The sequence below is a fragment of the Rattus norvegicus genome, chromosome 1, assembly GCF_036323735.1.
Source record: "Rattus norvegicus strain BN/NHsdMcwi chromosome 1, GRCr8, whole genome shotgun sequence".
NCBI lineage: Eukaryota > Metazoa > Chordata > Mammalia > Rodentia > Muridae > Rattus > Rattus norvegicus.
Genome location: NC_086019.1, coordinates 142,688,878 through 142,715,101, shown reverse-complemented (window position 1 = coordinate 142,715,101; position 26,224 = coordinate 142,688,878). Strand labels below are relative to the sequence as shown.

General features: G+C 48.6%; 1 protein-coding gene across 1 annotated transcript in view; it reads right to left on the bottom strand.

Moving 5' to 3' along the window:
* Window positions 1–7,209: 7,209 nt before the first annotated feature.
* Window positions 7,210–26,224, bottom strand: part of Abhd2 (abhydrolase domain containing 2, acylglycerol lipase) — an 81,145-nt gene continuing 62,130 nt past the window's right edge. Inside the window, exons 6-11 of the mRNA NM_001106275.1 lie at window positions 19,494–19,677; window positions 17,098–17,190; window positions 14,076–14,186; window positions 12,056–12,125; window positions 9,597–9,681; window positions 7,210–7,925 (exon numbers count right to left, since the gene is read on the bottom strand). Coding sequence (NP_001099745.1) covers window positions 7,729–7,925; window positions 9,597–9,681; window positions 12,056–12,125; window positions 14,076–14,186; window positions 17,098–17,190; window positions 19,494–19,677 — 740 coding nt within the window. The 3' untranslated portion in view covers window positions 7,210–7,728. The remainder of the gene's footprint in view (window positions 7,926–9,596; window positions 9,682–12,055; window positions 12,126–14,075; window positions 14,187–17,097; window positions 17,191–19,493; window positions 19,678–26,224) is intronic.

Below are 26,224 nucleotides of genomic sequence, written 5' to 3'. Positions count from 1 at the left end.
TAGAATTGCATTTTTAAGCAAGACTTCCAGGGCACTGCCCATTCAAGAACCTATTAAAGCTTCTAATAGAGCAGCTCGTAACCTCTGCCCACCAGGATCCTACGGGGAGTAGGAAGCTTTAAAGTTATTCTGTCATGGCATCAGCCACATCCATGGGAAATGTTAAGTATAGTATAACATGAATACTAGAAAAGATGATTTTACTTTTTAAAGTATGTGTGTACGTGTGTGTGTGTGTGTGTGTGTGTGTGTGTGTGTGTGTGTGAGAGAGAGAGAGAGAGAGAGAGAGAGAAAAAGGGTGTTGGATCCTGTTCAGATGGTGAGCTGCTTGACTGATGTGGGTACCGGGAACCGAGCCTGAGTCCTGTGCAAAAGCAGTCGGTACTCTCGACCACTGAGTCATCTCTCCAGGCCCAGGAATCTAATTTTTAAATTGTGCTTTATTCAGAGAGTGGGAGATCTGACAAGGCAGTGGATTTAGCATCTTTACAAAGCTGCCTTACGTTCCTCTCTAACCAGTGGGTGTTAAGAGTGGGAAGGAAGTATGCAGACGGTCTTTGCAGAGCTCAGCCCTGCCTCTCTGGTAAGGTGTCCCACATTTCTGAGCTTCTTGACGTCTGTGCCTTTCTTGTCATTAGCTCTTGTTCTCTTTCCCCACTCTCTGGCTATCTGGGACTTTGGGAGTTTCTTGAAACACAAGTCTAATTACTGCTTTTTGCTATCAACCTCGGAATCCCCCAGGGGCACCTGGGCTGTGTATGGTTGATGCAGAACAAACTATTAACAGTTTGTGTTAAGCTAAACATGAGGACTCCTTTCTACAAAAGAGAATACAAATGTGTCTTTACCCTCTCGGACATACAAATGCCACCATCTGTCTCCCCCCCCCCCCCCCGTTTCCTCTCAGTAGACCTGAAATCTTTCCCGTTTTAATTTTTTTTTACTTGGCTCTTTTACATGTACGAGTGTTTTGCCTGACGGTGTGTCTGTGCACCACCTGCAGACAGTGCCCACAACAGTTGAGTGTCAGATCCCCTGGAGCTGGAGTTACAGTAACTGCCACGTGGGTGCTGGGAATTGAACCTGGGTCCTGTGAGAGAGCAGTCAGTGCTCTTAACTGCTGAGCCACATCTCTAACCTGGCAGTATTTTTTTTAATCCCATATTTTATTTTATTATTTTATGGTTTTGGTGCTGGGGGCTGGGCCAAGCCATTGTACTTGTTAGGCAAGTACTTGATCGCTGAGTAAACCCTGAATCCTTTAGGAATATTCTTTACAAGTTGCTTTCTTAGGTCAAAACTGAGTGTCTGCCATGACTTTATCTGTATAAAATCAAGGTCCATAATTAAAAAAAAATAGCGTCTGTTTTGTAAGTGACAGGAGATGGGGAATTCTGAAATGCGATACTGGGCATCTTGGGTCTGGGTGGCCTACACCTTCCAAAGCCTACACTCTCTCCACTCATCCCCATTTGTCAAAGGATTTGCAGAAAAAGGGTTTGGAGGAAGGCTCAAGCGTAAGGTGATACGACTCTCCCTGCTGAGCCAGCGCTTGGCCCTTTGCTCAGGTTAAGACAGATCCAAGGGAGACACAACCATGACCACCAAGCTGGGAGTGCTAGTCAGGCCTCTAAACCAGTGCCTGAGGGCAGAGGAGGAAGGTCAGGAACTTAGGGTCGAGAGGAGCCTGTGAGACCCTTGTCTCAAGAAAGCAAAAGGAAGCAGAGAAGGATCCACGACTCCTGAGCGACCCGCCCGGCCTGACGAAGACTCGCATGACGCTCGCTCGGCCGTGTGTAAGAACCTGACTGGACAGGCCCACGAGCTGCACACGACCACCATCTCCACCTTGCCCCGCATCTCTCTGCATGGCTCAGATTAGGAAGTGACGGGAAGAATGTTGCTACCTTACTTCCGATTCTTGGCTTGCTTCCCTGGAAAGCATGGGTTTGTGTGAACTGGCCATATCTGGTATTTATTTGCAAGGTTGGCTTAACATCACTCGGGAGAGGAGATTAGTGTTCTGCACGTTGCCACCAAGCCCCATGCTTTGATGCAGACACAGGATCTACCTGTGTGTGTGTGTGTGTGTGTGTGTGTGTCTGTGTGTACACTCATGTGGAAGCTAGAGGACACTGGATGGATGACTTCCTCTACTGAGCTCTCCCTTGTTTTTGAGACAAGAAACTGCAGTTCTCTTCAGATGGGAAGAGCAGCCAGACAGTAGACCCCAGGGGTCCTCCCATCTTTGTCTTCAAGCTGCATGAGCTACCCCCCCCCCCCCGATCTGAACTGAGGTCCTCAAGCTTGTGCAGCAAGCACTTTATCCCCGGGGGCCCCCAGATGCACCCCCGTTTTCATGCAGACAACCCTCACTAGTCAGAACACACCCAAGCACTCTACATTTTTTTGTCTTTATTTTTTTTTAAGTAAAGAAATTCCATTGAATCGAAGATAACAAAATTACAGTTTTTGTTTGTAATGATCTTTGCTCACCACCACAGATTCAGAAGTAATGTGAAAACATAAAATAAACAAGGACGCCATTGCTTAGTATAACTTCTTAATAAAGGTAGATATCCTCATATTTAGAAAAAGTTGCATTGCTAATTGCAAGTCCGAAACACCTGCTGCTGGAGGAGTCAAAGGACCCAGCAGCACAGGGGCTTACGGAGCATGAACTCCAAAATACAGTATTTCCAGGGCAGCATCTGGAGTTCCGTGAAACCCACAGAGAACAAAACAAAACACATTAGAATCAGGAATGTGAAAGTGATGGTTCTCAAAAAAAAAAAAAAAATCAATCTGGAAGCAGACCACTGTGGTCAGTGGGAGTCTACCTGGGAAAAGGAGGGAGGCGAACGGGCCCCTCCCCCGCCCCAGCCCTGGTCACTAAGGCAGCGGCAGTGGGGGAAGAGTTGCACGCTCAGGTACAGTGAAGGTCTGCCTGAGGCTGCGGGAGAGAGCCAGGTCACCCGGAATGGGTGTGGAGAGATAACAGGAGTCTACACGGATTTGTGCTTTAGGAAAACCAAAGAGGCCAAAATGAAGACCAACATGAGTTTAGCTCCTATAGCCAGGAACTATATGAGAGCAGCCCTGGGAGAGCGGTGGTTGGCCCTGGGGACCAAGGAGGTCAGCAATGATTTTAGGTGATGTTGACTGTTCTGTGTGCGGTCTGGGGGCACAATGCCCACTGAGACTAAGGGTACTTCTACAGCGCTAGAAGTGGACTGCCCCCAATTTATGGCAACAGAAGGTTTCTTGGCTAATGGGGACCAGTTATGGATTTCGCTAATTGACAGGAGTCTGGTAAAAAGTTGTGAACTTTCTGAAACTCGCCATGTCAGTCTTAATCTACCAATTAGAAAGGGATTTCAGCTTCTTCATTAGGCATTGAAAGCTCTACCTACATATATGCTAGGAAAAACAGCTGGAAAACATGGCAGATGGACTCTTCCAAAAGAGACAACTATCTATGCTCTGGTGTCTGGGGACTGTTGGCAAGCTGTACTCTGTGGCCTGTTTCTAAGGACCACTTCAGGCGGATGCTGGGCTGTAGCACCTGGAGGCAGCAGGGCTGTCAGAGCAGCCTTTCCTCTGGATGCCGTTCTGGTTCCTTAGCCAGCAGGGGCCTGCTCCTGTGTCCTTAGCTGTAAATATAGTTTAGGACAATTGACCCCAGACAGATACAGTCCTTTGCTTAGAAAACAGGTAGAAGAAACCTGAGTCCTCAATGGCTTGGCCTCTTAATGCCAAGCAGGCCCCTTTTGGAAGCATTTGAGTGATCTAATGTGGCTTTGAAAGAGAGTAAGGCCAAGAAGACGGGTGGAGGAGCTTGTTCTAGATCACTCGTGTTGTTGGGGTGAGAGGTGGGGTGATGTCATAGGAGCCTCCAGGCCACCTGAGGAAATTCTCTGGTTTGGCTGTGGCTTTACTTCAGACTTTCATAGCAGAAGTGTTTGAATTCTTATGCCACAATATTGTCATACCAGGGGATTTTCTAGAGGCAAGTTAAGGCTTTCTGGGTAAAGAAAACAATTCCAGATGATACTGCGACAGGATGCTGAAGTGACATGCTTCCTAAGAACTGTCTCGTGTGCCTAAAGGAAGAAAATGCAGGCGGTTCCTTCAACTCCACAAGTCCTGTTTCCACCCCCCACACCCCTTCTTCTTTTAAAACTGTCACTCAAGTCAGGATCAAGGCCACAGGAAAAGAAAAGCCTCTCACATCTCTAACACCTGCTTCCGGGGCAAAAATAAACACATGTTCTGTACCTCCGGAGCTGGCAAACTCTATCTCAAGTCAGTCGCTTACAAAGAGAGCTCTTATCCGGATGCAGCCAGATAAGCTCCGCTACTCAGAAGCTTCAGCTGAGTTCAGAAACAGCCTGCACAGGAGGGACTTCTGTCTTGGCAACCATCCACACTTTGCCTGGTCACAATGAAGGCTGGAGATGCTCTCCTCATGACTGGTGGCCCTTCTCTGCTCCAGTCACAGGACTACCCTCAGAATAGCAAGGAAACGGTCATAACAGTGAAGACTAGGAAGAGAGGTCAAAGACAGGGCCCTGGATGCTGTCTCGGGTCCTAACTCGGAGAGGCTGAATGCACACGCTCCTTCTCTCTCAAAATGAACTTAGGGGTTGGGATTCGCCCCTTCTACGTCAGCCTCAGATACACTTAGAGATGACAGAGGGAATGATTCACAAGAGGGTGAGACAGCCTTAGAGACGATGTAGAATGAGGTAACGGGTTCAGAGAGGCGAAGTGACCTGAGTCAGAGTCAGCGGGGATGAGAAACTGGGTCTCCTGACCCTGGCTCTGTAACACCACGTGAATAAAGGAAGACAGTAGATCCTACGGTTCTGTGAGTATACGATGTCACAGAAACGAGAGGAACACACTGACAGGCTTTCCACCTCCACTCGGCTCTGGCAGGAAAGGACGGGTTTTCAGTCTGCAAGCCTCCCTGCTAGCTGTGCAGTTTTGAGATTTTTTTCCAAGCTAGGTAATCCTAATTTGACTGAAGTTCATGTTTTCCAATTATTTGCGAAGTTGGGAATATAACTGGAGTAATATAGGTGCACTCCCCACTTGAGTCTTAATGTTATTCCTGCCATAGAACTGTCTACATCTATGTAATTTATACCTTGATTTAAAAAACAGAATAAATGCTCTCTAAAAATTCAGCCTTTGGTCCAAGTAAGTACTTGGTAGCCAGCAGACAGGTCACATCATTATCAGGAATGGATGACTTTGGGAAGAAAACAAGGAAGCCCAGAGGAAGGAAAGTGGCTGACCTACATAGAGGGCTGTTTCCTCATTCATTAGTCAAGCTGGCACCTCCACAGCCATGCCTCTGTCCTCTCAATCTGGGTCAAACAAGAATTTCCCTGTCCGACTGCCATGGTCACGGTCTCATTTCCATGTCTGAGAGCCCAAAGCTTGAATAAAGAGCTTCAGTTGATTTCATGTGAAGCAAAATGGAACGCCAGTGCCATTCAGAGTGACGCACTGAAGGAGGCTTCAGCTGGCACAAGTCCCTTCCCCCAGTCCCAGGGCTGGGTCTCCAGGAGTGTGGCAGCACTGGCTCTCCCCAGCAGGCCTCCAGGGCTATGCACGGACCAGGCTCCCAGGACAGCCTCCCACCTGCTCCTAAAGTGACTACAGGGCTGACTTTCTCTGAAGCAGGTGGCACCCAAGCCAGTGCTTTGCCAGGACTTGGGAAGAGATGACCTCGGGCAAGCGGAGGGAGCCCCTTACTTCCGGGCACAGTGACTCAGCTCTATGGCCTTATTCCTCTCATTACAAGTCTTCAGGGATGAAGGCAGTAAGCAGGAACTATGTGTGAGTCTTCTAGAGTATAGCTGTGGTAGGGTGGAGGGAAAATCGACAGAGGAGGATTCGCTTCCAAATTGAGGGATGAATGATAAAGTGCCAATCTGTGCTAAGAGAAATGCAACAGAGAAATGGCCACCATTAGAGGGGCACAGTGACAGGATTTGGTGGGTTTGAGAAATGACAGCAAAGAGCAGACAGGAGGCCACAGAGATCTCAGTGTCCGGAGAGAATGACTACTGATGACTGGGGTGATCTAGTGATTGTCAGAAAACAATGCTCCATGTACAGGCTTCCTATCAGTCTCTCGGGCCACTGCCCATGCTCTATTCCACCCCAGCCCCGAGGTGTTCAGCTGGTTCCTTTAGCAGCCACACAAACCCACACCTACATCTCAGTCTGTCCTGGTGCCAATGGAGACGAAGCAGAACAAACAGTGATGCGTCCAGGCCATTCGCCCATAGTCGGATTCAATTCCCCAGAGCAATGGACTTTCCAAAGTGCAGGTTCTTAGGGACTCAAGTACCACAGGGTTCCAGAAGGGCACTTGAACCCTAGGGTAAGAAGTCTGCTTGAGAAGACATTTTTAGAAAGATTTACCCAACAGACAACACACAGAGTCTATTTAAGTATAAACCAACTTCAAAAGAACACCCCCTTTCTCTTAGCCGGAAATACACTTCTTCAAACTCACATCCAAATTTTGGGTTGTTTGGTATCAGTTAGATCTTGGGTAGAACTGGGATGAAAAACTAAAAATTACAAGAGACTGATTAAGACTCTCAAATCTCTCTCTATGAAATGGGGAGGGGGAAATGCAGTGAATGGCATTTACATGCTCAGCCTGGAGGTGGAGCCCAGGCGTCCCTGGAAGGATGAACTGGTGGTCATCGCAGCAATCTACCTGGTCCAATCCCCCACTTACTAGGGGAAGAGAGTCAAGTCCGAAGGGACTTAGCCAGGGTCATACAGCCGGGAGAAGCAGAGCCAGGGCTCAGCTCCAGTCTTCTCCCCTTTAGGGAGATCACAACACAAGGGCAGCCATACAATAGGCTGCTTTGGAGGTCTCTGGGAGCAAAGAGACACTGTGGCTTATGAGTGGCAATTAAAGGAGCCACCGAGATCTTTCTAACTTAAAGGCGTAGGAGTATGGTGTTTCCCTCAGTTTGCTGGATGATGAGAATTCCCTGGGGCACTTGTCAAAAATTAAAATCCCCAGAGCCCTTCCCGAATCCACTGAGTCAGCCTCTCTAAGGGGAGGGATCTGGGAGGCTGAATTTTTAGACAAGTGCCCCATGCAACTCTCAGCGGCAGCAAGACGAAGACAGAGGTGTCTTGGGAGACAGTGGGAAGGAAAACTTGGCTTTTGATCAGAGAACTTCCTTTGCTTCACAGGCAAAGTTCAGGCCCAGGAAGCCCCAGGTCCTCGGACTCCCAAGCTGAGTGATGTCTTCAGCACTAGAGATATGACTTCTTGGTGGGGACTCTGGTAGGGCGCCTACAACCATCACAAAGTGACGTACATCCTTCACTGTTCTCAGGGAAAGGCCTTTGACTGGCAAAGCAAAACTGTAGTTCAGACTAGCTCCTTAGTAGGAAAACTAGATGTTACTGGCTGTGAAAGCAATCAGACACTGAAACTGGACAGAAGGGTGAGAATCTTGTAGCTTGTCACCATGGCTAACAATGCAATGGAGAAAACCCGTAACTAAGCACAAAAATAGCCTGGAGCTCCCAGGGAGAGCCGCCTACTTTAGACAGGTTGCATGATGGGTAACCCCCCACTGATGGTATGAGGTCAGATCCAGGTCACTGAGAGACCTGAAACAGCCGTCAAAGCGTGGGTTCCAGAGGAGGGCCGCTGGAGCACGCCAGAGTCCGGAGGCCTCATTCTAACTCGGCCTCCATCTGCTCCGTGTCTGAGCACTGGGACTTATTCCTTTCCCATTGGCAAATGGCATTGGCGTACTCCACCACCAGCTTATCCATCCATGTCAGCGGCTCTGGGAACAGCACGGAGCCCTCGAAGAAGCCCAGGTGGCCCCCATGCAGAGGCAGCACAAACATGACATTTTCCCGTTTCTCTGTAGGGGGAAAGGCAGCAGAATTACAACATCCTATTAACTCCAAGCTGGAGGCCTGAGCATTCCTCAGAGGTACCTAAGTGGGTATCCAGCCCCCGTGTATTGTGCCGTCTTTCTCAAGTGGGCAGGCAAGTCAGCAGGAACTCACAAGTTTGGTGTAGAATGGGCAAAAGGGTTGGGGGCACAGCTCAACCGTAGAACAGTGCCCAGCATGTGAAAACCCCCAGAGTTCAGTCTACAGCACTGCCAACATAAGGAAATAGAACCCAGTTCATAGAATGGGTGTCAGCTTCAGAGATCCTTAGAACACACACTTAAGCTCTATAAACCTGAGCTGCATGCTGACCCCCAAATGACTGATTAAGTTAAAATCTTCGGGCTGAGAAGAAGGGAACCAACACCTTGTCGGTGATGCTGAAATGCCCCATCTGACTGGCCACGCTACCCAACTCTGTGTGCCTGGATTACTCAGGATATTTTGCTGAAATGCAGATTCTGGATAGTTAACTGCAAGGGAGGGAAGGCCCAGAGGATGGAGGAATCACACACCAAAGAGAAGAAGGAGAACTCAAGGCAGAGTTTTCTCAGGCCCTGCAGCAATCTTCAGGACCGAGGCTCAAGCTGCAAGGTGCGTTAAAAGATGCCCAGGCTCCTGGTGCCTGCCATGTGCTAATGGATGGGAGCTGAGGGCATGAGGCTGGACCTTGGGTCCTTATGTAAGTTGGTCTCCATGGCTACTGGAGAGGTGTCTAGAAGATGCAGGGGAGGGGTGGGGGGCAGTGGACATGGGGGGCAGTGGACTCTGCTCTTTTCTTGTTCCCTCCCTCTATTCTTCCCTCCTAGTTGCTATTTTGGACATTTCTGTGGGTTAGCATTCGTCCTGTGGATGTTATTTTGGGTCCAGAAGGAGATAGGTGCTGTTGCACATGGCTGAGTGGGCCATTCTGTGGTGTGCTGGGAGTCTGTGGGTGGCTGGGGGTTGACAGGAGATCGCTTCTATCAAGTAACGGGCTCCCCCACGAGGCCTTTCTCCTGAGCAGTACAGGAGCGCTGTCAGGTGGAAGCCCTTCCTCTGTTATCTTATCTACTCCTGCAGCTGGGGGCCAGGGAGAGGAAACAGTTCTTCCTTTAGGCTGCTGTATTTCCAGAGGAAATGTAGTCACAGAGGACTGTGGAGATGGCATCCTGAGATCAGCAATGCAAATAACACAGTAACTGAACCTCCAGCCTTCCCTCCAGAACGTTCCCTCTGCCTTCCCTGTAGTGGTGACCACAGGATGGACTGAGCCTGCACAGCGTTTCCATGAGCAGTGTTCACTGCCATTCTTCCAGCAGATGGAGAGGCTGCCATCAGAGGCAGCAGAATTGGCTTTGTTTGGTTTTGCTGTTTAGGACAAATTTTAGTTCTAAATATCTCTTTATTTCTCTCGAGCCCCGAGACAACGCTGCTACGGAGTGCTCTCCTGGTGACGGACATTAAGGGTCCTGTCTCCTGCACCAGGAAGCAGCCTGGAAGGTGTACCCAGGGCCCTTTGCAACCTAGGACTATGTCATGCATGAGCTGCACCTCTCTCAAGAGGCTTGTCTCCATATGCTGACAGTCACTGAAAGTGACAGAATTTACAGTAGTAATCTGTTGCACAGCTGGGGAAGCTGTGAGAAGAAACTCACCTGAGAGAGACTTTGGAATGGTTAGAAGGCTTTCGTGCACCAAGGGGTCGTCAGCAGCATTGACCAGCATGAGAGGCACGTATATCTGCAGGAAGGAGGTAGACTGGAATTAAACGCCCACCCCATGCCAGATGTGCCCTCGAAGTGAGGGAAATGCTCACAGCTCAGCTTGCTGGGTTAGAACCTTAGGGATGTCCCATTGTCATTGGCAGTGAGATGAGTGACAGGTCTACATTGATCACTGCTGGGCACCAAGCACAGGAGCAAAGCTGCCAGTGTCCCAGGAGACTTGCGTGCTCAGAGAAGACAGGGCAGAACTCAATGACACTCAGCTTTTCTGATAATCTTTAGTGCTTTAGATTAGCCACGCCCTTCAGAAAATGATAGCATCAAGGTCTCTCTCTCTCTCTCCCTCTCTCTCTCTCCTTCAGCTTACATTGTAAAAAAGAGAAATGTAGGGCTGGAGAGATGGCTCAGAGGTTAAGAGCACCCTACTGCTCTTCCAGAGGTCATGAGTTCAAGTCCCAGCAACCACATGGTGGCTCACAACCATCTGTAAAGATCTTCAGATACCCTCTTCTGGTGTATCTGGAGACAGCTACAGTGTACTTATATATAATAAATAAATAAATCTTTAAAAAAAAAGAGAAGTGTAGTGAATTCCACTAGAGGGAAAAGAGACCTTCTAGAAGAATCTTTTTTTCCCCATGTGGAGAGGTTTAATGGGAGAACAAGACAAAGGGGAAAGACAAGAGAAAGAGGAGAAAGAGCTAGAAGAATCTTAACGATGCAAACATTGTGGGAACGAGATATGAACATTTATAATCTTAGCACTTGGGAGGTGGAGGCAAAAGAATTGTGTGCTCAAGGCCAGCCTGGGGTGGAGATATATATATATATGCCCTATTTAAAACACACAGAAAAAATCCACCACCAAGAGTTAGAGATGTGGCTCAGTGGCAGAGCCCTTACCTGGAAAATGAAGGGCCCTAGGTTCAGTACCTGTTTCAACCAAACTATACAAATAAATAATAGTGGCTGGTGGATTAGGGAGCTCTTGGCAGGCCTGTGTTCAATATGCACATGAGAAAAACAGAACAGCGCCTCCTGTTGGTGAGGGTGTAGGCAGTGCTGACGGGGCACACAGACTGTCCTCAAGTGTCATCCTGACAGTGAATAGCTGTGCTGTCCTAGAACTGGTGTGTCAAGCGCATGGGTGAATGGAGATGGACCCGTAAGACAGCCACAGAACAGTAATTCACAGCCATCCCCGTGAGCTGAGGACGATAGGTGGACACTGAGCTGCAGGGTGTGTGTGTGGGTGCAGGGACAGAGGGGGAGAGAGAGAGAGAGAGAGAGAGAGAGAGAGAGAGAGAGAGAGAGAGAGAGAGAGAGAGAGAGAGGGAGGAGGGACAGAGGGGGAGAGAGAGAGAGAGGAGGGACAGAGGGGGAGAGAGAGAGAAAGAGAGAGAGGGGGAGAGAGAGAGAGAGAGGGGGGGGGGAGAGAGATGGCTCAGTGGTTAAGAGCACTGACTGTTCTTCCAGAGGTCCTGAGTTCAACTCCCAGCAACCACGTGGTGGCTCACAACCATCTGTAATGGGATCCGATGCCCTCTTCTGGTGTGTCTGAAGACAGCTACAGTGTGCTCACAGACATAAAATAAATCTTAAAAAAAAAAAACTTAGTAAACACAAGGTTTACTGTAGCTGCTAAAAGAAATTATATTTATGTGTGTCTGTGTCCACGCATGTGCTCACGCATGCAAGGTCAGAAGACAAACTGTGAAGTTAATTCTCTGTATCTACCATGGTTTTGAACTAACACCAGGCCTGGCGGCAAGCACCCCCACCTGCTAAAGCTATCTTGCTGGCCTCCTTTTTCTTTTTTTGAAGTGTGATCTCGCTACGTAGCTCTCTCTGGCTGGGTGCTTGCAATGTACTTCACGCTGGACTCAAGCTCACAGCAATCCTCCTGGCTCAGCATGCCAGGTTAGTTACTCCAGGTGTGTGCTCCTATGCCTACTACATGTCCAGAAGGCACGCCCCTTATCTCTTTGATGAACAGCTCTATCTGTTTCGTTCTGTGCTTGCCGGATCATGGCAAGAAATGTGGGAGTTCAGCCCTGGGCGGCATGTTAAAAAGATACATGTGGCCACAAGAAAGGGTCTAGGGTGGAAAGACACCCAGAAGGACCTCCCGTGAAACCACACCAGAAAACAGGCAATACTGTACTGCGAAAGGATGTCTAAGGGTGAACTGGTTGCTGCAAGCCATTCACAGACTTGAGAGAAGCCTGCTCTGAGCACAGCTCTGGGATTTAGACTGTGCTAGTCACAGAGAGGACAGCTAGCTAAGTGACAGTTCAGCTGCCATGATGCTAGAGTGGAGCTCAGCGGGTCCTGGCTCTGCTTCTGCAGTGGCTGCAGTGACAGTGATTCCAAGAGGGGCTGCCACTCACCCTGTGCAGGTACCTCATGCAGCTCTCTTCCTCATAATATTCCTTCAGGGAGTTATAGCCATGGAACTTTCTGGAACACAAGCACACGCAAAGGCAAAACAAGATCAGTTACAAGACAGAGCTGATGAGCCTCCGGTTTCCACACTAACTCTCTGCAGTGGCAGGAGCCACACAGGCCGTGACTTCACTGTGGTGAAGCTCCCGCACTAAAATGGACAGAGCTGACTTCAGAGTTTGGTTGGAGTCAGAAATGTGGGCTTAGGAACTGGATTCAAATTTTGGCTCAGCCACTTTCTGGTTGGGTAATCTCAGGCAAATGCTCGGGTTTTCTGGGCATTGGCTGTTTCACTGTAAAGTGGATCAAAGACAGGACCTTCCTTAATGGTGCTATGAGGCTTCTGACACGGACTGGAGAAATCTCAGTCAATGTTAACTGTAATAATCATCATGGCTGTGATGTCTTTTGAGGCAGTATAAAGCCTTTATTCCTTTGACAGAAACTCAGGTTCACAGGCACACATGCGCTAGAACTTTCTTTTCAGCAAGGTTACCCCAGAATGAAAGTGAAATCAAACCTGTTCTGGAGAGTAAGACGTGACAAGGAGCAGTATTTGTCACTGAAAACTGAAATTTAACAACACCAAGGCCTAGAGAGTTCAGCTAGTGGGCTCTAAGGCCCAAATTCTACTGTTGGCCGGAAGACCTCTGAACCCCCGTTTCTTCCAGGGTGGGGCCTCTAGTCTCCGAAGGTGACCTTCTCCGAAGGTGACAGGTCACTGAGATGTCCTGCCTCCCCCAGAGCTGTGGACCTCTTTCACTTCCAGCCTTCTTAGATACTTCTGGAAATGACCAGGAAGGCTCAAGCTAGACCATTAGAGACCTCTGGTAGGAAGGAGGCTGAGTGCAGAGATTACACTCAGGGCATGTGACACATTCCTCTGCGCTCTGCCCAAGGCATTCCATTCCTCCAGCCTTACTCTGAGGATGCTCTGGGCTGGTTTGATTATGGGACCATTACCATTTGATACAACTAATGACGAAGACATTAATAGATTAAGAAACAAGAACTGAGGGATGTTTTCTTTTGAGCTTAAACTAAGAAGATGGATGGGAAATTTATATTAAATTAAAGTACTCTTTTCCCCCCAATAGGCAGCACAGTAAGTCACATACTGCATCATATGAGGGCTAGGCACTGTTTAGTTCTTTTACATACACTAGCAATTCCATTTCTCTATTTGCTTTGCAAAAACAGTAACTGATACCTTCAGGTTTCCCTGGTGTGAAAGGCAAGGGGATTCTCATGAAGAAGGGAAGCAGAGGTCTCCTGGCCTCCAGCCTGTCTGAGAGGACCTGCTTGCTTTAGGCTGTGTTTAAAGGTATCAAGGGATTGTAAAATGTGAAAGACAAGGTCTAAGACCAACTGTACAAGTGAGGTTTTCTAACCTCAATTAGAAAGTGCCAGTACCAGCAAAGGTGAGGCCATAGGTGCCAGGGGTCCGGGCAGGAATTGAAGGAATGTGAAAAGTGGGCGGGGTTGTGTCTTCCACCCAGAAGTGTCTCACCCCTTCGACACCCACAGAAAGTGGTTCCGTGTGTCATTTCAAACCTGTAGGTCTCTTGCTCTACCTTTGGCCATCTCTTTTGATAGAGACTTGGCCACTGAAGTCTGGGTAAACATGCTTATCATGTATAAGAAATACTTCCCTCCACTGTAAAGGCAGAGCTGGGTGGCCCTGATCTTGTCCTGTACTGGGGCAGGGTGTACAGTGTACAGATGGGGACCACTAGGTGTGCACTCGTCACCACCCAGTTCGAGCTGCCTGTGCTACATGGGGTGGTCATATTTTTTTCCCACTTCCAAGAGATGAGAATTTTCCTATGACTTCCTTTAAGCATTAGATACTTATTACAATGAAAAGAAGCCTTTGAAGCAGGTGGGACCAGGCCATGGCGCTGGGCAGAGCGGATGGCAGCCACTGGCCTGACACTTGCCCAACGGCACTCCCTGGGGACCCACCTCATCACATTGTCATCGATCTGCATCAGGGACGTTGCTGTGTAGAGCCGGCTCAAGTCCGTGTCCTCCAGGCTCTGGGGTTTCTTAACATGGTCTCCAAAGAGAGCTTGTCTAAAACAAGGCACAGACACGAACAAAGCAATGTAAAGGAGAAACCGCCACGGAGCCTGCTTTCCCGTCCACAGGCAGACTAGGAGTGCTAGCTGTCATGGGACCAAGCAGTATAGTAAATCAGCCCTCCAGGTTCTCATTTATTTTGGTTTTTGTTTTCCTGTGCTACTGGGGATTGAACCTAGTCTTATGCATGCTAGGCAAGCACTCTACTTTAGCCCCAGCTCTTTCTTATTTGTTTGTTTGTTTGTTTATTTATTTACACATGGTCTCCTGAAGCACAGGCGAATTTCAAATTCCCCACAGAGGCAAGGATGAGCTTGGACTCCTGCTCCTCCTGCCTTTACCTCGCACACTCTGGGGTTACAAGCATGTGCTAACATGACTGGTTCCTTTGAACCTGTAGAACATCCACAAGCATGGGAGTGTATAGGAAAATAAACATCAAAGCCTTATTTCCCTTTCAGGGTACCAAGACCTAGAAACTGAGACTAGGTTTCAAGTTGGCACAGGGGAGGAAGCCCAGGAAGGGCCTTTTGGAAGAGTGATGGGCAGCAGACCAAACAGGGTCTAGCAACTGTATGTTACATCATCATCTGGATAAGTCAGCAGCTCTCCACAGTGTCAGCTGAAAAGCCATACAGTGTCACATTTCAACTAGTTCTAGAATATTCTTCAGAGATCCAAAACCATAGATACTCTAGGACTGGTATTTTTGGAGGGTGGTGGCATGATGGAATGGGATCTCTTTGTATTACCTAACCTGTTCTCAAACTCCTGGGCTTAAGCAGCCTTCCTGCCTCAACTCTTTGAGTAGCTTGGATGACAAGAACACGTGCCACTATTCCTGGCTTTAGGATATGTTTGTAACTATGCCATCTCCTGTATGTTTAATCATCTCTAAGTTACTTGCGACACCTAAGACACTGTGAATGGAATGGAAAAAGTTGCTAGACCAGACTAGACTAAACTGTTTAGGGAATGAGTAAGAAACCAACTTTTGGATGTGAGCATGATCAGGCTGGCTAGGCCAGTGACCTCCAACCCTCACTGCTCCATGCGTCTGTCTCCGTGGAGGCTTCATGCTTGGTCAAAGAGAATGACCTTCCCTAAATAGAGGATGGTTCAGTCAAGGGTATATAAGCAGCTACGCCCCCCTGCAGGAACCTCCAACAAGCTCTCAAGAAATAAACTTGCATCTGTTCGGCAGAGACAAGACATTTGCAGTGCTGACTGAGATTCTGCTGTGGTTTGAACCTGTGTGTCTGTGGAGACAGGAGTGGGTTCAGTATGGCGATCATTTCTATGATGGTGATTGTCCATGCAGGGCAGGATAATAAAGGCAGGGAGGACAATGGGCGGGAACTTCCCTTCCAAGCTGGCTCTCTCAGTCACGCAGCAGGGGGAGGACTGAGTTTGCTTTGAGGTTTGGCTCGATAGTAGGAAACATTCACACCAGAAATGCAGTGTTCTGGTATCCATTTATAACCTCTCTAAAAGGAGATCAACATCCTTCCTTAGGACTTACTTTTTCCCAAATAAGGTGGCAAGGGATGGAGTTCGTAACTTACAGCTTCCCTAAGATTTCAGTTAGTCTGCTTTCTCTGGTAAACACACCAACATGCCTTCCTAATTTGTTAACAATTGCATAATGAACCCTTATGACTTTTCAGCAACACTCACCCTTCCAGGAAAACAGATCTTCCCTAGGACTCCCTGTCCATTTTAGAAATACAGACATAAGGACTCAAACTTGGCATCGGCAATCTAACTTCACCCTGTTTTGCTAGAGAGCCTCAGAAAATTTCCAGACCCACCGGAACTTCAGCTGGACTGCACCCAGCTAAGTGTCCAGCGTGTAACTGATGTTCAAATCACAAGAGCTGAATGGGATCGTTGACTCTGCCATAGCACAGGGGACAGAAGTCTCTTTTTTCTCAACCCATCCGACAAGGACCCAAGGATATGCCTGGCGGCTTGTGGTTTGAGGGTCTGCAAGAACGAGCCTTGCTTAGGGACCATGGGAACCCATCTACAGGAAGCTCAGCTTGGCCTGCAGTATGTGGCTAGACCAGGCTAGACAGTGTTGCTTTAAGCACTAGGGTAGAGGGAGGAAAGTAAGAAGTGGGCACAGGGCTGCCCCCCGTGGGCCTGGCATGCAGAAGGTTCAGCAGGAGGATTGCTTGAGCTCAACTTAATCAACACAGTGAGCTCACATCTAAAACAAACACCTTTGCCCCAAAAAATAACCCTTATGCCCCAAAACGACCAATGGATAAAAAGGACTGAGAAATTAACCATTTAGAATGCCTTTTTCTTAGGGTGATGCCAAAAGCCCCCTCCAAAGTCTGTTTCTTGAGTGCTCCTTGGATACCAGGCTCTAGGAGGGGTGGACACATGTCCAGCATACCTGAGGCACAGGACAGACCTGGGAGAAGCCTCAGAAAGGCAGCCTGGTGGGAGAAGGGAGACCTGAGGTGGGTCTTAAGGAATGGGCTGGGCCTAGTGAGCAGTTGCTGGCAAGGACAGAGGCTTGGAGAGGCAAAGGGAGCAGGCCCACATGCTCCAGTCTAGCTAGAGGGGAGGGAAAGTGCCAGGGAGGGGGGGCGAGAGAATACAATGGGAGTAGTGGTAACAAAACCATCACAGACATCCCTGGCAGACTCCCGTTGCTTCCCCACTGCTCCAAGGGCTTGAGTCTTGAGCAGGTATGGTGCTCTGCCCTGAACCTGCTGCAAAGACCCAGTCCTGGAGCCGTGGACAGAAGCGTCCAGGAGGAAGGCCACCTAAACAGTGACAGGCCACCTCAGCACTGCTCCAACTGGGTGAAGATGGTATGGGAAGGGGTGCCTTGTCTTGTCTTAGTGGGAGGTACCAAGGTATCCCCTGAGACAGGAGAGAGGGTCCTTACCTGTGAGACAGGATGATCTTCTTCATGTTGTCAGCCATGAGGAAGTTGTAGAACCGGCGACACTGGTCCCACTGCATGAAGGTCTCCTGGGCCCTGCAGGAACCACAGAAAGTTAGACTCTATGATGGTCACGAGGGGCTCTGTGGGGAGTGCAGGCTGGCTTTGGCTCTCGTGTTGGATAACAGCTTTGATGTGTAGCATTCAGATATCTGGGGAGAAGTGAGAAGCCACAGATCTCTCTGAAGATGACCCTGCAGGAAGCCTCCAAGGTCAGAAAGGCACAGTTGGTTGTTAGAAGCACGCCTGGCACCCTCCTGGCTTGCTGAGAATCTACTCCAGTTGATTTTTTTAAAAGTGGGAGCATAAAGGTGTGTGTGATGTGTTCAAAAATGAAAAGCTGAAGCTTCCAGTGGCGAGCAACACACCTTCTGAGGTCAGAAGCCACTATCTTGTATGGGACCTCTGCACTCTGCAGGCACAGAAAGGCAAGCCAGGTCATCACGGGTGGGCCACTATGAACACTTGCCCAATGCCTTTCTTCCTATCCATCAAGCCACAACCTGTTGCTGTTCCACTTGGTTCCTACTCTCTTGACCTTCGACCCCTGTTGTCACCTGATCCAGGTGAGAGTCCATGGCACTTCTCTGAGCTGCTATATCCCACGTGGTTGATGGCAGGCTTCAGCCAAATGTCAACCACGTACTAGAGAATCAGTTTACCTCCCTCCTTACTGTATGGGTCTATGTGACAATAGGCAATTGTGTGTATGTAACTCTTAGGGGTATCAGGGAAGGATCGAAAAAGAAGCCCTTTGCATTCAATCCTTTCTCCCTTAGAACAGCTTACTTTGCTACCTGTGCTGATCATCTACTACCAGCAGATGGCGCTATTGCTGCAAAATGCAAGGAAGCTTGGGAAGATTGGGGCACTGAGCAGACAGGAGGAGGAGAGGAGAGGAAGGGAGGAGAGGACAAATTTGTCACAAGCTTCCTATTTATAAAGCCCAGTGCTCTGTGCACACTAGGTTAGCATTTACAGCAAGCTCCCTGTGCTGAAGTCAGGAAGGGAATCTAGTGGTTTCTAACATTAGACAGGATGCTGCCCATCACACCTGCTGTTGGGTGAAAGCAGGGAGGACCTCACACCTCTAGGCCCTGCTCCCTCGGGCCTGGTGGAAGGCTGTCTGTCCTCCTGATTATCCTTTTCTTATCCAAGTGGCCGGGCAGGATGGATTCTAGCTAGCTCTGGTTCTATGGGGCATGAGCTGGGAGTTGGATATTTCTCACTGGGCCAAGATACAGGGAGTATGTAGTCAGGGAAGGCTCCCACAGGCCAAGAGGTTAATGTAGTCAGTCCTAGAATGCCAGAGATTAGAGACTGCTCAGGTCACCAAACCCAATGACTGCTTAATGTGGAATCATCTATGAAAATGGGTCCAAGGAAGATGCCCATGCTTTACCTAATGAGAGTTTCCAGATGTAAGGCTCCGCCAGGCTGAGCTTCTTTCTAACATGATCCCCGAAAGTGATTCTTTTGTTTTAAACCTTCCTTGTTATTATCATGTGTGCAGGATGTTGTGTGTGGGTGAGCATGCATGGCACACAATGGAGGTCAGAGGACAGCAACTGTGTTTTGGTGATTAAACCTGGGTCATCAGACTTACCCAGCAAGCACCTCATCCACTGAGCCATTCTGCCAGCCACCCCAGCGATTCTCAATGAACCAAGACAGCCAATGGCTCACCGGACTGGTCTCTGTGATCCCCTGATCTAACCCACCCTCTTCATTTTCCACTGAACGGTAATGACGCTGTGGACAATTACATCCTTAGCTGGTGCTGTTGTGAGAATTCACTCGCAACCTCATCCTGTAGAGTGCCTGCTGGCAGGGCGAAGGGCTGAGGAAGTGTCTGCTCCCTAGGCCAGCTTCTCTGGAAGGATGGCAAGGCCTGAGAGAAGAATCCTTCAGCTGAGGACCTGCGGAGACTTCCAAGTAGCCTCCAACACTCTCTGAGACTCAGTGCTCCTGGACAGAAGGATCTAGGGGTCGCCAGGCCCAGGGGTCAGATACTGCTGTTTGCTGTGTTCCCCTGTTAACCCATAGTTCTGCCATCTTCTGGAAACTCAGACATAATCTAAGACTCGCTAGGGAAGCAGTGGCAGTTACAGTTGCTCTGGCGATCCAATCACAGATCTGATCCTATAATCCTATTATGAATCTCAGCCATAGCGGGCCTGCTAGGGTGACATGGGAGCAAATCCATTGAGTCTAAGAGTTGGAAACTTTTGCTCAGTCTGCAAGGTGCTCCCTGGACCTGGTCTAGCTCTATAAACGAGTACTGTCAACTGAAGTGTGTGTGTGTGTGTGTGTGTGTGTGTGTGTGACAGATGGCTCACCTCAGTGCACTGTACCCCTGGCAAACACTGACACAGCATAGGACCTTTTCCTGGTTGGCCTGCGTCTCCCCCAAGTATTTGCACACGATGTTACCACCCAGGCTGAAGCCCACGACGACCAGCTGAGTCTGGGGATATGTCTTCTTGATGTAGTTCACCATGGCTCCAAATTCCCACGTGCAGCCTGCGGGCAAAAGGAGAGATCACTCGACTATTTCCAATGCAACAAATAGTGAAGAAAATGCAAGCTGGATGTTGTTACCTGGGGGCCTCCTATGGCCTGGAAGGATGAGGCACGTGTGCATGTGTGTTGAGAAAAGGCAGGTAGGCAGATAGATAGTTTTTTTAGCTATGTTAGAAATGCTCTCTTGTGGTAGAGAAAACTGGGTGTTAATAGTGTTTGTGAGCAGATAGATGTATCAAATAAATTTATGATGCTCCTTTAAAGGCGGGTGATTTACTGGTTCAGATGCTCACGGGCATCCAAATAGATTTTCGGGGCGAGCATTAAGCAGCTATGTTCATACAGAGATATAAATACAAGCAAGAGTTAAGCCCTTGAGGATTGATTTGCTTCTTAGCTACAAATTGGGGTGCTATACCCATGTGTACAGTGATTCACGGTGTTAAGAACCCAGAGGATGTTATTTACCGGACCTCCTTGTCAACTCTGGGGACAGAAAGGAGATAAACCCCAAGTCCACAGGGACACCTGGGATGCTCTGCAGGGCTCAGCCTGTTCTTGGTGACATAGGGATAGGGTGGCAAGGGAGGACAACTCATTTTGAAACCCTCAGAGGGGCCTTGTGAATGGAGAGGGTGTTTACTGGTCTGCCTAGGGGGAAATGCTCTCAGCCACTGTCCCCTGGGAAGCTGTCAGAGCCAAGCTATGCCTCTGTAGCTTTGCCGAGAGAAAGATGCCGGTGGGTGTGCAGTGGTGGAGGAGTTAGCACATTCGTCTAAGAGTAAGCCCAGACATCAGGGAGCCAAATTAGGAGTAAAACCCAGCAGAGACACTGCTGGAGGCCAGCAGGCGCACACACCACACACACTAGCAGGGGAATGTGCGGGTTCACAGTGGGAATAGGAGCTGCTATTCTGCCATGGGCACGCCAGTCTGATACCCCTGGTCAGCCTATCAGTAGCAGCCGGAATTGGAGAGTCATGTCGGACACCACTTTTAGAGCCTAAAACAAGTCCCTTTTCTCTGTGCTGGTTTGATACGAACTGGAGTCACTTGGGAAGAGGGAACCTGAACTGAGATGATGGCTCCACCAGCCTGTGCTGTAGGCAAGTCTGAGGGGCTCGCTCTTTCTTTTCTTTTTTTAGATTTATTTTTATTTATATGAGAACATTGTCGATGTCTTCAGACACACCAGAAGAGGGCTTCGGATCCCATTACAGATGGTTGTGAGCCACCATGTGGTTGCTGGGAATTAAACTCAGGTCTTCTGGAAGAGCAGCCAGTGAGTTTAACCACTCAGCTTTCTCTCCTGCTCCCCTCCCCTTTTCTGATTAATGACCGATGTGTGAGGGTCCAGTCCACTCTGGGTGGTGCTACCCCTGGCAGTTGGCCTTGGGTTGCTTAAAAAGCAAGTTGAGTGAGGTATGAAGAGCAGAGCCCTTTGGCCTCTGCTTCAGTTCCTGCATCTAGGATCCTGTTTGAGTCCTTGGTTTGGTTTCTCTCAGTGATGAACTATGACCTGGCAGTTAAAAAGTGAAATAAACCCCTTCCTCCCCCAAGTAGCTTTTGGTCATGGTGTTTAGTCACAGCCACGGGAACCTAACGAAGACACATCTATTGTTTTCATCTCTTTCCCTGTAGAGGGGTTCTCACGTATCCTACCCTGTTGGCAGAATATCTGGGGGGTAGGACCTAAAGGGTTCAGATGCTCCACGAGGGTCCCCTGGATTGCTCATGTGTACCACGAGGCCTAAGAACTACTTTCCCTAAAGAAGAAGGATTGTGCCTGTGTATCATAGTTCACTCCTGTCGTCTTAGCATTTGGAGGCTGAAGCGGGTTTGTAGGCCAGCCAGGGAAATATAGTAAGACCTTGTCTGGAAACATAAATAAGGTGAAGCAGGCCTGGTGGTCCAGCTTTGTAACCCACTCCAGGTGCATGCATGAGTGTGTAGTACATTGAGGCAGGATTGTGTGGGACAGAAGGCAGCCTGATTTCCAGGCTAGCCTGGTTGTATAGCAAGACCTTGTCTCACACAACAAACAATAACAACAACAAAGTTACCTGCTCTCTTTCCAGAGTTCCTTCCCTTTCTACATGCAGTAGGCAATCTGCACAGATGGGGGCGCTGCTCAGCCTTTTAGAAGCATCTAAAGCAAACCATCTTTCTGCATTGCTTTAATGCAAGGTTTTCTCAGGGGCCACGTCAGGGTCAGAGTAGCCCGCCATTCCCTGCAGGTCCATCCAACGCCTAAAGAACAAACAGCTTCCCTCCCCTGTCTCCTTCCCACTTCCCTTCTTCCTAGCCCAGGAAGGTCTGGAATTCACTAGACAGCCCAAGTTAGCTGCCTCTAACTTGTGATAATCCTCCTGCCTCAGTCTCCCAACAGAGGCTATTACAGATATGAGCAACCACACCCAGCTTCGGAATCAAACTTTAAATATGCACAGTTGCTTTGTGCTAATGTTCCTTCGCAAAGAGGGAACTGAAAACGTGCTTGCAGGTCATTGTCACAGCAGAAAGTCGGGGTTGGGCTCCCTGGTGGAAGCACTTGCTTGCATGTGTGTGGCTCTAGGCCTCATTCTTCAGCACTGAAAAAAGGCACAAACATCAATCACTGTGGGGGGGGGGGGTGTGTGTGCTGGTGCAGCGGGGCACCGTGTGGTGCACTTCAAGGGAACTTGCTCCAAATGCTTGTCCTGGGCCTTGCCCCAAGCCTACCAACTCAGGGGCTCCCGAGGCAGGGGATACACAGACAGCCTCAGGGTCCTCACTTCAGAGGGCCTGGGCATGCCATGAGTCTACATTTCCAGTGTGATGATGTCAAGTGACAGTCACATTGTTGGTCTAGGGACTCACTTTGAAAATGACCATTTTAGTTGATAGGGAAGGTGGATGGAAGCCTCCATTCTGTTTCTTTTGTTTTTAAAAGGCTAGTGGAAAAGATGGCCAGTACTACTCATAGGTAAGAACATTTGAATTAAAATAACTAGCATTGTTTTTTGTTTGTTTGTTTGTATCAGGAAGGACCATCAAGTTTGCCAATCTCCAGAACTAGGGAAGTCGCAGACAAAAGGCTTGCAGGCATGTTCCCTATGAGTGCAAGACAGCGCAGAGTGGAACAGAGACCTTGGACTGCATTGTGGTGGCATTATTAATGCTATTTAAAAGTACAAGCCTGGGGCTGACGAGATTGCTCAGTGGTTAATGCACTTGCTGCTCTTGTAGAGGACCCAGGTTCAGTTCCCAGCACTCAAATGGCATCTCACAACCATCTATAAATCCATTGCCAGGGGGATCGTTTGTCCTCTGTGGGCACCAGGCCTGCACGAGGTGCACAGACATGCATGCAGACAGAACATCCAAGCACACTATAGAGATCTGAATAAGAAATGTTCCCCATAGTCTTGTTTATTTGAACATATAAGCACCCCCCCCCATTGGTGGCACTCTTTGCTGATGATGTTTAGGGCGTGTGGTCTTGTTGGAAGACACATGTCACTGAAAGTAGGCTTTGAACGTTTAAAGGCTCATGTTTCAGGCTTCCAGTTCAGGATGTGAGCTTTCAACATCCTGCTCTAGCTGCTGTGACTGCCTGCTACCAATGTCCCACCATTATGGATGCTAACTCTGTAGAACATACGCCTAAATAAACTCTGCTGTGAGTTGCCTTGGCCATAGCATTTTATCACGGCAACAGAGAAGTAAATACACACATAATTTATTTTTCCTAGTACAGTCCTTAGGGCAGACGGCACACATCTGAAGTTGTAGGACGGAGGTGGATGTAGGAGGAGGAGGAGGAGTTCAGAGCTATCACTGGCCACATAGCATGTTCCAGGCTATCTCAGACCATAGCTTGAGAACCTTGTCTCAAAGAAGAACAAAATAAAAAAATACAGTGTTTTGGCCTAGCAATTCCATTTCTGGGAACCTTATGCTGAAGATACAATCATCTATGCGTGCAAAGATATATGTACACGGATGTTCTTGGCAACTGCTGTGTGTAGCAGTGAAGACCCTGGGACGCCCCCCACTCCACCCCATTTCTATCAGCAGGCCATCTTTCAGAGGTACCAAAACATGGGCAGCTGCAGGAAAGTGTGCCTGCCACCTCATGTGCACACTTATGTTCAAAAGGGGAATATAAGTGCGCACATATCTAATGGAGCATTTGTACAAAACTGTGGCAGATACCAAGGGGAGAGTCGTGGGTTTCATATTTAATAATAATAATAAAATCTAGCTAGTTTAGAAATAGAGCCAAATGAAGATCTCCAGGACCAGTTTCGACCATGCTAAAGAGACCCCACACATCAGTAATGCCAGGACAGCAGTTTATGCTGGGGACATTATTTCCATGAGGAATGGTTCCATTTATTTAAACTGTTAACAAACCCCCTTACTTCTCAACCATTCCTTTGGATTTCTGCCTGATATCATCCTTGGCTAATTACTCATATCCCTATGCTGTGTTCTAATGTTGAGTGAGCGATTAGATTATAAACTCCAGAAAGATGTCCTTGATCTCGCTCCCCGCTGCATCTGTGAACCAGATGTTCAATTGCATGGCCTGAGCGAAGAGATGAGGAGGGAGACATGCTCTGCTGCAGGCTTTCTGTCTGGATCACACGGATAAAGAAACAGAACTGTCTACTGAAGCGATGTGTGCTCCCCTCCAGTGAATGAGTGGGGTGCCGGCCTTTGGGACTTGTGTCTGCAACCCAAGTCTTTGGCCATGTATCACAAACCTACAGAGGCCTTAGTACTGCAGGGCAGTACTGATTGGCTATTAAAGACCTCCTGTCTCCCGTCTGATCCCGCTTGTAGTACTTGGATTTGAACCTAATTATTTGAGACCTGGAGCAGTCACGAAACTTGGGTTTGCTACACAACCGAGGAGCAATTACAGCTAATGGTGTAGGCTCTTTGGGAACCTTCATTTCATTAAATCAAAATACATCTGATCTTCATAAAGGGCCGCTCCGTCCAGTGCTGGAAACGCTGTTGGTTGTCTATGCAGAGCAGCCACCTAGATCAGGCAAGGGAAGGGTAGTCATGGTGCGTCTGCCTCGTGCCAGGACTGGTCTCCTGGTGGTGCTGGGAACTCCTGACCTCCACCCGAAGCCAGATACTAATGCTCTTAGGCCCACCCTGGCTTCTTGGGCTAAGCACAACAGTAATCTGTATGTCCAGAGTGGGGGATTTTAATGGGGTTCTATGTATTTGATCCTTCTGGGATTAGCACCAATAATAAGATTAGACATCCAATCTCACTGTAGCTTTCAAGGGCGAGATGAAATATAAGCCAGCAGCCAGGCTTTAGAGAGATGAATCACACAAGAAAGCAGGACAGTATTGAGAAGAGAATGGGAAAGAGCTGTTCCCTTTTCTTCAAGTCTCGTTCTCTACAGAAAGACAACGTAAAGACTTTCTGAAAGCTACTATTTCTAAAGCTACTCCTGGGCCAGGGCCATAACTCGGTCGGTAGAATGCTAGCCTAGCATGCAGGAAGCTCTGGGTTCAATCACAGCACCACACAAATCGGGTAAGGTGGTACACAACTCTAATTCTAGCACTTGGGAGGTGGGGGCAGAAGGGTCAGAAGTTCAAGGTTTTCCTTGGCAATGAAGTGTGTTCAAGGCCAGCCTGGACTACATGAGACTCTCTCAAAAAACCAATCAGAAACCAAAAGCCATATCCTTAAGTGACATGGACATGACTAAGCATGCTAAAATATACGAACTCAGAGACATGGTGCTCCTGTGCGTGGAGCAGTTGAGTCATGTCTGTGTGCTCTGTGCCAGGCATGGACCTGACATTTGGTGGGTACACCTCAGGATGTGACATGAGTAAGAGCAAAGTTTGAATCATGCGCAGTGAAAGCACACACACTGGTCAGCACCACTGGGCTGCGGGCCGGAAATAAGCACTTGAGTGTCTGTCCCACTGGGTTTAACAACATGGCTCGCTGCCAGCCGGTGGTTGGGGCGCAGCAGCCCCTGTCATTTTCAGAGTAAAGGTACTTGACTCATTCCTTACAGCCAAGTGGAAGCCACCCAAGATGAGTCACCAAGGAAGAAAATAGCTGCAGAAATGAAGATAGCTTGCCTTGTCCTTATCTCAGAAAGAAAATGAATACTGCAAGCTTTGTCGGTCTAGGTACCAAAGGCTTCTTACAGCTGCAGGCTCACACACCTTGCCAGCAGCTCACAGTGCTTTGCTGCCAGTCCTGAAGCTGGGCCCTGCACCTCAGAAAATGTCCTCTAATGTCCCCTTCTCTTGTCTGTCCTTCTTCACAGTGTCCGCTGCTTGACTTTTAAGCAGAGGCAAGACAATTCACATTGTTATTCTGGAATCAACGCCATCCCTAACTGGGCCTATGTCATCAAAAATGGCAGCTATGACAAGTTTACAGAAGCATCTAGGTTGATGATCTGATCAATTATTATGGGATGGACTGAACAATGGAAACAAAATTTATTGTCTGGGACAAGGGTATAGTTCAGAGGCAGGACATTTACATAGTATGTGCAAAGCCCAGAGT